This window comes from Myodes glareolus, chromosome 1, assembly GCF_982192425.1.
Source record: "Myodes glareolus chromosome 1, mMyoGla1.1, whole genome shotgun sequence".
Taxonomy (NCBI): Eukaryota; Metazoa; Chordata; class Mammalia; order Rodentia; family Cricetidae; genus Myodes; species Myodes glareolus.
This window is the reverse complement of record NC_142026.1, coordinates 3,526,581-3,541,246: the sequence shown is the minus strand read 5'-3', so window position 1 is coordinate 3,541,246 and position 14,666 is coordinate 3,526,581. Positions and strand designations below refer to the sequence as shown.

The 14,666-nt window shown below is 40.1% G+C and overlaps 1 protein-coding gene across 6 annotated transcripts in view; it reads right to left on the bottom strand.

Annotated features, from left to right (window-relative positions):
• Positions 1-420: 420 nt before the first annotated feature.
• Ctla4 (cytotoxic T-lymphocyte associated protein 4) overlaps positions 421-14,666 on the bottom strand; it is a 60,204-nt gene continuing 45,958 nt past the window's right edge. For 4 of the 6 annotated variants that reach the window (XM_085699313.2, XM_085699317.2, XM_048459291.3 and 1 more), the window contains 4 exons: positions 7,047-8,401; positions 3,647-3,994; positions 2,992-3,101; positions 421-1,635 (listed from right to left, as the gene is read on the bottom strand). In XM_085699313.2, the coding sequence (XP_085555439.2) occupies positions 1,531-1,635; positions 2,992-3,101; positions 3,647-3,994; positions 7,047-7,155 (672 nt within the window). In that variant the 5' untranslated portion in view covers positions 7,156-8,401 and the 3' untranslated portion in view covers positions 421-1,530. Of the gene's footprint in view, positions 1,636-2,991; positions 3,102-3,646; positions 3,995-7,046; positions 8,416-14,400; positions 14,507-14,666 lie in introns of those variants that run through there. The other 2 variants (XM_087903639.1, XM_085699323.2) reach the window with 2 other exon arrangements.

The following is a 14,666-nucleotide window of genomic DNA, read 5'->3' as shown; positions in this document are numbered from 1 at the left end:
ATATTATATCCGAATAGGAGAATTCAAAAGGAAACGATAGATTCTTTCCAAGAATGGGTTTTAGGTAAAGGGCAAGTATGTGACTAACTCATGAAACATTACTTACTCCTTTTCACTTTCCTGGTTTGTTTCAGGTATTTTCAGCATGAGAGACTCAGCTAAGTGTTGAATGAATCCATCAGAACCAAGCCCTGTGGCTGGAAAACTGGCTCAGCATACTGCCCTTGCAGCAGACCAGACTGGCTCCTAGGACCCACATCAGGTATTTGACAGCCTCTTGAAGCTCCATCTCTGGAGGGATCCCACACCTCTGGCCTCCAGTGGTCCCCACACACATATGTGCACAGCCCCACACAAACACACATAATTAAAACATTTTTCAAATCCAGACTCAAACATAACACTTAAACACAAGGTTGATAAAGGCATAAAACAATAACCAAAAGTTTTATTTAATTAAAAATATTATACATGTGGTTGCATTTTCATGGAAAATATTGAGTTAAAAAACACCAACAGTGTTAATTTTCAGAAACTGTCATGGACCCAATTATACCTCCTGCTGATTTCTTCTTTCTGTGCTATTAACTTTGTGTCTGTGAGGAGTAGGGGCCACAGTACTGGAGCTTCCTAGAAGGTCAGACTCCTGAGTAAGGCAGTTCCTTGAAAACAGTGTTCTGTCAAGGTTCACACAGACACTACCAGCTTTGATTTTCTTGCAAATCATTGAAGAAAACAAAAATAGAAACAAAAATAAACCAAAAAAAGAAAAAACAATGAGTGTAAAAACCCAGTGCTGAAGTCAACACCAGTTTAGTACATCTGAGCACTGATCCATAGCCTTGTCCAATTTCCAAGCCAGTTAACAAAGGACCTTGTTCCTACCTAATGTATTAGTGTCCTGAACTTCCCAATAAAATTTCCCCAGAACCCACTGTGGGAAGACACTAATATATAGTGTTTATACTCAAACCATCAGCAAATACATAACAGCACATGAAACATGTTCAATAGCAGTTAAAATACATGTTGGAACAACGTAACCATTGGAATAACTGACTATCACATAGCTCTGTGGATAAATTTTTAAATTGTCACATAACTACACATTCATCAAAAAATAACAGCATGAAAATTTTAAAAATTATTTAAGTCATAAACATCTCACAGGTAAATACAAGGTGTGGACAATATAACCCCATCCTCTACCCCCTTCCTTCTTTGGACAGTGCCATTCCCTAACATTTCCTTGACCTCAAATCATAATGCTACATCCTTAAGTTGCTTCCAAGTGATACTTTCACTAAAATTGCTCTGACATACAGAAATATCCCAGCTCTCTGTTCTTGGCCCTTAGCTTTAAATTGTAGTATGCTTAAATTGAACTTTGCATCCAGCTTCATATTAAAGAGAGGCATATTCTCCTTAAAATACACAAGTGAGTAAAAATAGCTGGAGAGCAAAAGAAAGTTGAAACTGCCTCAGCTTTTAGAGGCTGAAGTACGGCGTTTCTTCATCATAAATGGTCTGCTAGTGGATGGGGATAAAATAAGGCTGAAATTGCTTTTCACATTCTGGCTCTGTTGGGGGCATTTTCACATAGACCCCTGTTGTAAGTGGACTTCTTTTCCTTAGCTGCCAAAACACAAAAAGAAACAGCAATTATTATCAAAGAATACAGAAACCACTTTCAACCATAATAGGGCTCAGTAAATATTGGGCCCCTCCCCAGCAAAAATAAACATCTACAATAACATGCATAATTATAAACTCTTAGAGATTTTCTTGATTCAGCTATTCAATTCACCTTGGAGAAATAATTCTGCAATTCAAATCCAAAATAGAACTATTTTCATGGAATGGAAAGGAGGAACAACAACAACAACAAAAAAGACTTTGAGACAACTTCACCAAGAACACTCAAAATGCCCAAGATAATTGACTAGATCTTATCTGTCGTAATCAATGTACTATAAATGTTTAAAGGTAGCTTGGATATCCTGTTTTGAAACTTTATTTCTCATCTCCACTACTTTTATGCTTTTTCTTGCTTTTTCTTTGTCTGTATTAGTTCCCAGTTTCTATCACGTTAACTTCAACAACTGAATTCTAGTTAGCTAGCAAAAGGAAGACAGCAACAGAACAGAGGTTCAATGAAAAGTGTGAGTGTGTGTGTGTGTGTGTGTGTGTGTGTGTGTGTGTGTGAGAGAGAGAGAGAGAGAGAGAGAGAGAGAGAGAGAGAGAGAGAGAGAAACAGAGACCTGGAAGGAGAGCCAGAAAGAGACAAAGGCAGGGGAATAAGTAAAAATGGAGGGGTAGGAAGAAGAGGAAGTAGGGAGGGAGAACAAAGAATGTTGTTTGTGATAAGGAAACCAGCCTCACACAGCAGTATTTGAGAAAGACTGTTAGAAGCCTAGACTGGAGACTTGATTCCACATGTCTCTATTTTCATCACTAATATAGTTAATAAAAAATCAGGATTTTCATTCACTGAACTAGGGGGATGATCAGGCACTTTTGTAAGGAGATATTAGGATAGGGACAGGTATTATATGAACAGCTACAGTATGAACAAAGACGGCACAAGAGTGGTACCGAGACATGGTTTTCAGAGAAGAAATACTCAGGAGAAGGATAAAAGGCTATCCAGGTGGTTCTAACTAGCAGCAGTTGCCCAACATAATTCTATGTTCTAGGGTTGCTAAGATTAGGACCATAGCCAAAATGGTGAGGACCAAAACAATTGCCCCTTGTTGTTCAAACAGTTACTCAAACTGAAACCCTGCTCAGAAGCACACAAACATTCACTGTCAAACATGTTCATGTACAGCATTAGTCATCCCGAAACCTCAAAGGCCAGTGCATGGGGTTCTAGTGTGTGCTTCCTGCTCTTTGTTTATTACTTCAACTCCACACCTCCATCACTTGGTCAGTAGGGTACAGCTAAAGGTGTTCCCATTAACTCCAGAGCAGCATCAGTACCACACTCACCATTTTGCTCAAAGAAACAGCAGTGATCAGGAAACTGTAGAAAAACAACCCTGAACTAATCACAGCAAGGATCCAAAGGAGGACGTCGGAATCTGGGCATGGTTCTGGATCTGCAACAGAAAGCAAAGAACAAACCTCTTGAAACAGTTTTCACCTCTCGGGCCATACTTCCTCATGAGTGAAGAAAACAGAAGAAAGGAAAGAGAAGGAAGAAGAGAACAATGAAGAAGACAGAAAGAAGGAAGAAACGAAATAAAGAAAGGAGGGAGGGAGAGGGAGTGAGGAAGGGAGGGAAACAGCTAGAGCATCCAGGCTTTGCTAGTCAACCCTAATTTGTACAGTAACCCACAGGTAAGTCTGACTGATGTGAGACTTCCCCACAGTGCCATTACAAAGATCAGGACACTTCAAGATAGTTATAAAAGAACAAGTGACCAAGCCTATCAGCAGCATAAAACATCTCCCCAAACACATTTTATCACAGTCAGTGGTGTTCATGTAACTGCTCATTGTAAGCAAGACATCTAACTAGAGAATTCCAGCTAGAAATCATAGCCCTAACTATGAAGACCCTCAAGCCAAGAAGCAGAACTATTATGGTGTGAACACAACAGCAATGCAACATTCATGTTCTTAGTGAAGTGAGTTTGCTCACCAATGACATAAATCTGGGTCCCGTTGCCCATGCCCACAAAGTATGGTGGTGGGTACATGAGTTCCACCTTGCAGAAGTACAGTCCAGTGTCAGAAGCTCTCAGTCCTTGGATGGTGAGGTTCACTTTGCTTTCGTTGAAGGTACCACTACAGAAGGGGTCATCTAGGAAGCCCAATGTATTCTTCACTGTGAATGTCGTGGCACAGACCTCAGTCATCTGGCCATTTGTGTGCCGCAGCACTGTCACCCGCACTTCATCAGTGTTGTGTGATGATGTATATTCACATGGAAAGTTGGCAACACCATGGCTGCTGGCCAATACCACTGAAGGTTGGCTCACTTGTATGGCTGCAATGGAAAAGTCAAAGGATTCATGATCATCCATGGTTGGGACTACTAAGCCACACTTTATAACAGGGAAGGTTTATCTTGGATGACCTATAAGATCGCCTCTCAACAAACTCATTACCTCTCTTACCTTTTGCCTCTCCATCCGTCCACCCAACAACCCACCTCCCATATTTTAGATGTCTTCAGTCACTCTCCAAGACTTCCTTACTGATAAATAGTTTCTTGAAGACAGATGGCTATGGCAAGGAGAACCCTGGTGTAGCAAACAGCAGACCTGGCTCTCATGAAATGTATCATTTTGGCAAATCGTTCTTCCTTTCATTTTCTCTCACATGCAGTAAGAAAGAGGTAGACTGTGTGACAGTGCATTGTTTTCCAGACCAGCCTCCTGCAGTGATAATAGAACTAGTCCACGCAGGGAGGATAGTGGATAGAGGGAGTTCTGGAGGTTGGGGTGCAGAACCATGCTTCGTCCCTCAATGTGAACCTCAAAATGGCCTGCCCACTTATATAAGTATACCTTTGTCAACAGGTGCAGTTGAACCTCAGCTCAGTGCACTGGTTTCCCTGTCTCTGGCCTCACAGTGGTAGAGTGGCCTATGATGTTAGACGAGGAAGCCACAGAGCCTAGAGCACCAGGTCATTTCCTCTCAGGGCTGAGGCAACCCTGCTGTTAACTCCTGTGGGCTTCCCCTGCCTCCCCACCACTTCTTCCGCCTTCCTTCTCTCCTTCATTTGACACTTTCCTGGTACTCTGGGTTTTTGCTTTTTTCCCTTTCCTCTCTGTATATTACAAAAGAAGGAAGTCCTCAGACAATACCATCTCTCCACACAAACATGCATTTGTCATTTGAAATTAGTGGGTTTGTAGCTTGGTGTTGGTAGTACATATCTGTAATGCCAGCATACTGGAGATGAAGGCAAACCTCAGCTAAGCAATAAGACATTGTTTTAAAAGTCAAATTACAACTAGCAGAAGGGTGGAGATAAGCTCAGTAGCAGAGTGCACAAGGGTTTGGATTCTACCCTTGGCACTCAATTTAAAAGACGTTTTGTGTCATATTATCTTTTCATAACTAACCTGGGTGCTATTTGGTCAATATCGCAAATTACATCCAAAACCTAAACTGAACAGTGTCATTGGCAGTTCACTAGCATCAGTTGCAAAAACAAGACAATAATTAGCATTCAATGTCTTACATATTACAATCTTGAATAGTACTCCAAGCTTAGTTTCCAAGACCACCATTCCTGCTCATAAGTCAGTCTATGGTGAATACTCTAGTCTCTCTTTCAAGCACCTGTACTGAAGAATATTTGTCCTCAGAAAAAAGAGCAAAATTGCAGCAGCTGTTGTCATGGTTATTCCTACAGCCTGGCTAGTGACATCAGGTGTCTGCCTGGCCTGCGTCTCTGCTATCACAGACAGTCTCTACACATCCTTTGTCCCATGGAAACCCCACTGGAGAGTTTTAGGAAGTTTTCTCCCACATTAAAGGTTTGCATCCTATACAGACAAGAAACTGTACATGACTATTGCTTCTTTGGTAAAAATTAAATCATCAAATATCTTTTATGTATCAGTTTCACACAAACTACATAATTCCTTGATTTAAAGGCTCTAGGGAGAGGAAGGGCGAGGGTCTAGTAGACATATCCTTTTCAAGGCACATAACCAGCCTGGTATTGGCCTCTCAAGAGCTTTTATTTCATATGAAAATCAGGGAGTTGCACTTAAAAATCCATGTGTAGGTAATGCATCAATTAGGGATTTTATGAAGAAAAAATAAAAAGAATCTTAGGACAACCATACTGATGTTTGCTTCCTTCTCTTCCTCCTCCCTTATTCCCTAGCTTCCTTCTTCTTTTCCTCCATTCTTTCTATCTTCCCTTCCTTCCTCCCTTCTTCCTTCCTCCCTTCTTCCTTCCTCCCTTCTTCCTTCTCCCTTGATTTCTTCTCCCTTGTTTCCTTCTCCCTTTCTTCCTTCTCTCTTGCTTCCCTCTTCCATTTTTTCTTTCTCTCCTCCTTTTCCCCTTTCTACCATCTTCCATTCCTTTCTTCTTTCAATTTCAAGCTATTTCATCTTTAAAATAATTTATTTTTTCCTCATTTGTTTTATATTATTTCTTTTAGTTTTTGAGATTTTAATATAATTTCATTATTTTACCAAACCCTCCCATGTACCATTCCTTCTTTTATTTCAAATTCATGGCCTCTTTTTTATTACTTGTTATTACATGCATACTCATAAAGGTATGCATTCTTAAATGCAACATACTCAGTCTGTATATATTATTTGCATTAAGTGTTCAGGGGTGCCCATTTGGTATTGCATAGGTTAGTTGGTGTGTTTTTCCCTGGGAAAGCCTCCTGCTCACCATATTCCTTAGTTTCCTGTAGTTATTTGTATGGAATTGAGGTCTCTTGGTCTTTCCCCCATACACTTTGGAATATCTATTGGCTATCACGGTCTTTCCACCCCTTCTTCTGCGATGTCCCCTGAACCTTAGGTGTGGTAACTTTAAGAACTAAGAGTGTCTCAAAAGCTTAAAGTGAACCAAAAAAAGAATTCATATTTATTTAAATCCAAGTGAGTTTTTTTGTTTGTTTATTTTGCTTTTTGTTTGGTTGATTTTTTTTAAGGAGGAAAATCTTAAGGCCCCTCTGATATCAAGATCAAAGATACTCAGGATTTCAGAAGCCCTTAAATTTCTTAATTTTGCAGTATGTCCTCACAATATTACAAAAGTATCTGAACTTGTTCTCTCCCAAACCAGCTCTCATGGATTCCTTAATTCTCAGATTTTATGGATTCTGGAATTCTCAGCTGTCTGGAATTTCCCAGTCTGCTATTAGTGGTCTCTGCTTGTTTGCTACTGCTAACTCCCCTTCTCCTGTCTTGGAACATGAGCTGCTAAGCTGGAAGGTAGAGATTTGCCTTTCACTTACGGCTCTTCTTTAAATCACTGTCCTTAGCTGCTGAAAGAAATGAAACCCATGTAGGAAAATCACCTCCTCCACCTCCATGCTCCAGAAGTCTGCACTCACCTTTGGACAAGGTTGGAATGAGGAGAAAAGCAAGCAGGACTACAAAGGGCCAAGTCCTGGAAGCCAGCTGCAGTTGAACCTTGCTCCTCTGAACTCCAAGACAAGCCATGGCTGTATGGGAACCGTGCTCAGGTCTTCAGGAAGTAGAGTGAAACCTTTCAGGATCGTGAGGCTTTGAAATGTGTTTGAACCCACACAGGTTCAAGGACTTTATATAGAGACAGCTTTGATCCCAGGTACGTGCTACATATGTGTACCACATACACATGGCACATGAATAGAGAGCCTTTTTGTTTTGGTTTTACGAGAAAGGAAGCCGTGGGTTAAGCTGTTACGTCGTAAAGACGACCTCAACTACTCAAAGTAAAACTGAACAAAACAAGCAAATCCATGGATGGAAAATGTACTCAACTTGAAACTGAAGCTTCAAGTCAACCGAGGATCTGGATAAGTAGAGCCTTGGAGAGTAGAATTTCCTGTAGTACAAGGTACCCCTAAACCCAATCCAAATTTTATCCACCTGTCTGGTCATCTTTAATCACCCAGTATTTTTCTTTGACATCCCCATAACCAGCCCTTAGTTCTAAGACTGATAGTAGAATTTGGCTATGGAAGGCATCCATTAAAAAATGTGTTTGAGCTGTGAGGTTCTGACCTTCTATGAGCCCCTCAGATGTGAAAAGAGTTTATTTTACCTAACCCCATTTTATTGAGAGAGAATGCCAAAACCACAGAAATGAACGGCACATATGCACATGAAGCACGGGAAACTGTCTCTGGTTTTGCCAATTGGGAAAGAATTTGTATGTTCTTAAAGCCTTCACAAAGGCAAAACAAAGCTATAGATGGCCCAGGAAAAGTCATTCCAAATGAAAAGGCATTCAAAACCTCTAAGGAGGCTGAATCTTTTTTAACAGTAAGACTTCTTTTTTTCTTTCTTTTGTTTTATTTTTGTTTTGTTGCTGTTTTTTGAGAAAGGTTTTTTTCTGTGTACCCTTGTTTTTTAAAGGGTAAAAACTAAAAACAAGGATAAAGACATAGTTCAGTGGTGGAGACACAGCTCAGTGGTGGAGATGCAGCTCAGTGATGATGGAGACACAGCTCAGTGGTGGAGACACAGCTCAGTGGTGGAGATGCAGCTCAGAGGTGGAGACACAGCTCAGTGGTGGAGATGCAGCTCAGTGATGATGGAGACACAGCTCAGTGGTGGAGACACAGCTCAGTGGTGGAGATGCAGCTCAGTGATGATGGAGACACAGCTCAGTGGTGGAGACACAGCTCAGTGATGATGGAGACACAGCTCAGTGGTGGAGATGCAGCTCAGTGGTAGTGTACTAGCGTAGTATGCAGGAGGTCTTAGGTTCATTTCCTAGCACCAGAAAAAAAATCAACAATAAGGATAAATATGACCAGAGTTCTTAAGCTCATGAAAGCTGTAGAGAGTACAAATATTCATCCATAAATACTGCAACAATTTTATAACATTAAATTATCTAGAATTTTTAGTATTTAGAATATTTAAGTATTACACATTAGTGTATATTAAATATTTAGGATAGTGAGTACACACACACACATACACACATATATATATATCACATTGTTTAGAATACTAAATTGAATACTCTCCTTATATCTTGACAGTTTTCATATAGTTCAAGAATGAAAGGGATGTTTATTGAGGATCTATAACATGCTCAGAAATATGTGCACTTAAGTTAGGATGAGAATGACAAGATAACGTAGTTGATTGCTTGACAGTTAAAGGTGAAACACACCTTTTACTGAAGCACTGAGGAGGTAGAGGTAGGTGTTTCCAGTGTTTCTGTGGCTTCCTGACATCTCTGCACCCTCTCAGAAGAGGTTTGTAGAGTAGGGACTGTGTGCTTCCTTTAGAACCTGTCTGCTAGCATTCTCTCACACACGCCTTTCTTTCTGCATGTCATTTCCCAATATACTTCTTTCAGGTCTTATCACATTTCCACAAGCTTCCTATGCCTCATTTTGTCTTCTTCACATCCTCTAGTATTTAGCTAAGTTGCCAACACTCAAAGAAGCCTCCTGATATGTGTCTGTCTTCTATATTCCCCAGCACTATAGAGAAGCCCCTGATTCATAACCCAAGAAGCCATGACAACCTAATTGCACTTATTTTGGGCCAGGTCCCAGGCTGGACACTAAAGACTTTAAAAGTGAATACACACACACACACACACACACACACACACACACACACACACAATGTTCCTGTCCTCTACGTGAGTTCACAGCAGTGGCAATGGCATCTGGCTCATTATAATCACAGCAGAATGAGATATATAACAAAGTTAAAGCATTGCACAAGCTACAGAGGAACAGAAGCCATTGATTCTACTGTGGACACCAGGAAAGTTTTCTTGGATGAGGAAAATGCTGTGTTCATTATTAAGGACAAAAGTAATGGGTGAGTGTATTCAGACAAAAAATAATAGTATTTGCCTAAGAACCTGGTAGGAGCTGATACTTCTGCAAGACACAGTGAAACACAAAAAGTCATCCGCACAACTACAATCAAACTTCATAAAACTTCCTTCTGGCCCAGAAAGAAATGGAGGATGGGTTCAAGAAAGAATGAGATATAACCAGACAGGGGTTTTCTGCAATAACCCTAAGCAGCAAGAATTCCTAAAGTTTTCATGTAAAAAACACATAATAAATATATTTTGATTTGCAGACCATGTGGCTTATGGCCACTACTCAGTTCTTCAAGTTTAGGGTGGAAACATCCATAGACCATGCTTAAACAAATGTGTGTGACTGCTTTCTAATAAAGCTTTATTTATAAACACAAATGGAGGCTGCACTTGGTCTATTGGTCATAGCTTTATAACCCTTCATTAATAAAGGTAATGACAGCTTTGGAGACAAGGTTTCTAGGGGACTAATCTATAGTCATTAAATCAATGGAGTGACATCAGGGACACAAGATGTATGGCTTGGGAAGAACGATGGTTCTTAGTTTCTTCTCCAGTTGCAGTGATAAAACACCCTAACAAAAGCAACTTAAGGGAAAAGGGGCTTTCTTGGGCTCACAATTCAGGAATCACCACCGTTATAGAATAGTAAAGGCAGCAGGACCTTGAAACAGCTGTAGGTCACAACTAACCTTTTCAACACAATAATAGGTGTGTTCTGAGACTAACACATCTCTCATAGGTGTGCCCAAATGTTTGCCTTCTAAGTTATTCCAGATTCCGTCAAGTGGATGATTAACACTAACCATCACAAGGGCAGTGGTCAAATATTGTCCAAATATTTCTCATTTTATCTCACTCAGGCCTCATGATAACCATACAAAAGAAGGAGCATTACTTTTCCCGTTTAATAAAGGAATAAAGAAAGGCCTTGATAGTTAACCTACTTATCATATCTCCCGTAAAAGGAGACACAGAAGTCCAAGAGAACTAAACTTGAATCCTGACATGAAGACTTGCCAGTTGTTACCTTGTGAGTCTACTGTACCCCAGACAATGGCTTCTACTAACCAAGGCTCTTTCAAGGGTAATGCTGTCACATCAAGGCATCTATAGAAAGATCCAAACTGTTTCCAACAGGAATATTCAGGGAAGAGGTATAATCCAAAGACATTGTCTTGACAACTATGAAAACTCTGGTGAAAATTTCATAGAGGAAGGCTTGACCTGAACACTCTAGAAATGTTTGATGAGTGTATCAAAAAATAGTTTAACACTGGAAAAGATGAAGGCAATTATAGTAACTTTAAAAGAACATCTGCCAGGTTTTCTAACTTTGCTTTTATAACTATCTCTTGTCACTGCAATCAAATTCACTGACTATAAAGCAGCATGTGTGAAGAAATGTGGCTAAAAAGGAATTCACATATATCAGTCTCTAGATGATTGGACCTGTGTCCACTTGTGATGGAACACTCTGAAATCATGTGCCTCCAGATACAGGGAATTAAGGATGGTATACCTCTGTAGCAAGATTTCTAGGATGTTTGCATTGAGTCTAGTGCCGAAGAAATTATCAGTCAAACCTATGCCTCACAAAACTCTTGGTCTGGAGTTGTGCTTTCTTTTAAAACTTAGTATCTTGTGCAAGGATTAAAAAAAAAACCTTAGAAAACAATTCTAGATTAAAGAGGAAGATGAAAATATGCTCAGGACTGGGTGTGAGCCTTGATCATGGGCACCGTTCAGAAACAAAATAAAATATAAAAAGGAACTGTACATAGCAATAACTCAATTTTACTATTGTCTTAGGATGTCAGCAAGTAGCTCATGGTTGGCAGAGCACGTGTGTGTGTGTGTGTGTGTGTGTGTGTGTGTGTGTGTGTGTGTGTGTGTGGTTAGCTCATATGTATTGGAAACAAATAGGAAAAATAAAGCAATAGTGATGCTTACGAATTATGAAAGTAACTAATGAATGCATGAGTTCATGGAACCATTTATAAATGTTTTTTGTTAAGTTTAAAGTTTTTCAACATGATGTGTTAGAAGTAGGAATGAGAAGGTCAGTTATTAATGTGGTCAGCAACATACCAGCTCAAAAATAGAACATACAAAGGACATGTTACCTGCTCCAGTTACTCCCATCCTCTTTCCTCAGACCTCTGTTACCCCTGGAAGGCAGCACTCTTGTGTCTATTGCCCCCATTCCCTGTTACATTGGCGTCTGGAGGATTTAGACCATAATGAAATGAAGGAATTCCGTCCCTTCTGGCTCCTAGTTTCAGTCCCTGGGTACAGTAGTAAAAGTACCTCCCCATGAGTTCAAGTGAGATCCATTCTATGATGTCATTTCTCCCTGAAACCTAGTTGCACTCCACCTCCCACCAACTGGGTCCTTTACTCTTAAGGCTGATAACCCCTTCCACTGAGGCTAGAATCAGGGTGCATTGCCACCGCCATCCCTGGTATCTCTCAAAGGATTTTTTCCTTAATTTTTATTGAACTGCCTGCTTCTTGTTAAAACCTTGATCAATCTAGCTGTACCTACCAAGCAGAAGACACTGGATTTAAATATTTGCTCCTGATCTCCATCCAGTACATATTTTCCCCTTTTAGGTTATATACAACATTGGCACATTCACATCATATGGCTTATATTTATGCTAATCACCCCTGTAGAATTCTGCCTCCCTTACATCATAATTCTGTTTTGAGGATGCTTGCAGATAAACCTCGCACATAGTAGCCCACCAGAACCCTTTTGTATGTAGAAAATGGTAGAGAATTTCTGTAGTTCAACTTGGGCCTCCAGCCTCATTACTTCTCTTGATCTCATTCAGCACTGAGAAAGTAATAATAATTAAAGATACAATTGGAAACTTGATGAGTGTTGCAAGGAAGTGGGGCCTTTATTTGTCCCGGGCACCTGGCTAACTTACACCCAAAATAATCACACAGAAACTGTGTGATTAAAACACTGTTTGGCCATTAACTCTAAGTTCTTATTGGCTAACTCTTACATATTAGTTTAATCCATTTCTATTAATCTATGTATCACCACGAGGTCGTGGCCTACCAGCAAAGGTCCAGTATGTCTATCTCTTACAGAGGATCTATGGCATCGCTGTCTCTCTGCGCTTCTTCCCAGCATTCAGTTCTGTCTTCTCCGCCTATCTAAGTTCTGCCCTATCAGGCCCAAAGCAGTTTCTTTATTCATTAACCAATGAAAGGAACACATGAACAGAAGAACCTCCTACACCAGATGAGCACTAAAGATCTTAGCAGGTTGGCTAATGGTATGGTTGGAGTCACACAGACAGAAGTTCAAATCCTGGTGGTACTATTTCCTTCATGCACTAGTGGAGATCAAAGGGAACCTTGAGGGAGTCAGTTCTCTCCTTCCTCCTCAGGTTGTCAGGCTTGGTAGTCAGCACCTTTCCTCGTTAAACCTGTCCCCATAGAAGACCTTCAAATTCTCTGTTCTTCACCTTCTCCATCCATACAAAGCACCTCATTCTAAGGATCTTATGTAAGGTTAAGGTTGTTGTAATTGTTCAATGAGCCAGTGCAAACAAATCAATCAGCTAGGTCTAAAATAATGAAAAGACTAGTTTGAGACTTACCATGAGGGGCAACGGGAATACACCCTGACACTAGCCATGGTGAATGGGAGTTTTGAGTCTAGGACTAAAATATTAGTTTATCTGTTGAACACAAAGTTGCACACACACACCCTTTTTATTGTTCCCTCTTTTTGACAAATGGCATCTTAGAATAAAACCAGGTTCTAGGCTCACATGTATGTTTGCTGAATTTCTGTCCCAGTCGTGTCTTCCTTGGTAGTTTCCTGAAAGCAAACAATTGTTTTTTTTTTTCTGCCTGACTAAATTAAAAGCCTCACCACTCTACACAGAACCTAAACATTATTTATAGCAGTTTTCATGATGTTATACTATGGCTGGTTATTCAAATGTCTGAGGGTATTGCTCTCCAGGATGTTGTCATCAGGTTTGGAAGGGGAAAGTCAGCTTTATGTTTACTTTTACCAGTCCATTTTTTTTTAATTTGGTGGTGAAGTAAATGAAAATCACTGGCTAAAATTAGGACCCGGGGATTCACTGTGACTTCATCTCATCACTGTCTTCCTATATCCAAATTGCCTAAGTGAACCCCAGATTGGCCTTATTATAGTACTCTTAGTGGTTACTGGACTTGAAAGCTCTCTTAAGATTTGCATAATTCTCGGTGGTGCCTTCATGAAGTGTATTAGAATTCCAAAATGAGGTACATAGTCAAGTGGGGTGACTGAACCACTTAGTTTAATAGTGAAATTCCTCCAGCTTTCAAAGCTCTTTCTGAGTTTACTTCAATTTTTAGTATCATTCAACTTTTTTCCTTCTTTTTTTTCTTTCCCCAGCTAGTACAACCAAACTACAAGCCTTTGGGTGAGAGGTTTGCACCTGGCACTGAGTGTGCTTCATACTGCAAAACATCCTTTGTGCGATGGTTTCAGAGGCAATGGGAAGAATGAAGAGTCTAATATTTGCATAGTGTGCAGTTTCAAGACATCCCATTACGTTGAGCCTATAATCTTGCCTAATTAAGGTTATAGACTCTATTTTTGTGTTAATTAGTTCATCACAATACAGCTCCTTTCAAAATCAGCTGCAAAGGAAAAAGGCTATCATCTACCGAAGAGATTGCTGAAGAAGAATCTATCAGTCACACTTCGAAAGAGACAAAGAAAAAGGAAACGCTATGCAAAGTGACTGGAAAGAAATGTTAAACTTCAGTCCCTAGGCAACCAGAGTCTACACCATAAATTAAGCAAAAATGGATGCTTCTGAGAGGGGGCCTTTCTGTATTCTCTTTCATGGGGCTATGCAGCTAGTTCTTCCTACCTTTTCAGCTGACTTTGTCAGGGAGGAAGAGCTTTGCTGCTCTAGATGACTGAGTGAGATGCAGAGGCTGCTTCGGTTGAAGGCCAATCCCTGCCTGTCAGACCTTCATTCACATGGAAATAAAAATGAGATTTTTTTTAAAGAACCAGAAGTCAACTTGTAGACACATTAAAAAAAAAAAAAACCTATGTTTTGATTTCCCAAGCTCTTTACTTTATGTGATTAAGTATTTTAAGACTCTCTTATCTCTAGCTAAACGCAATGCT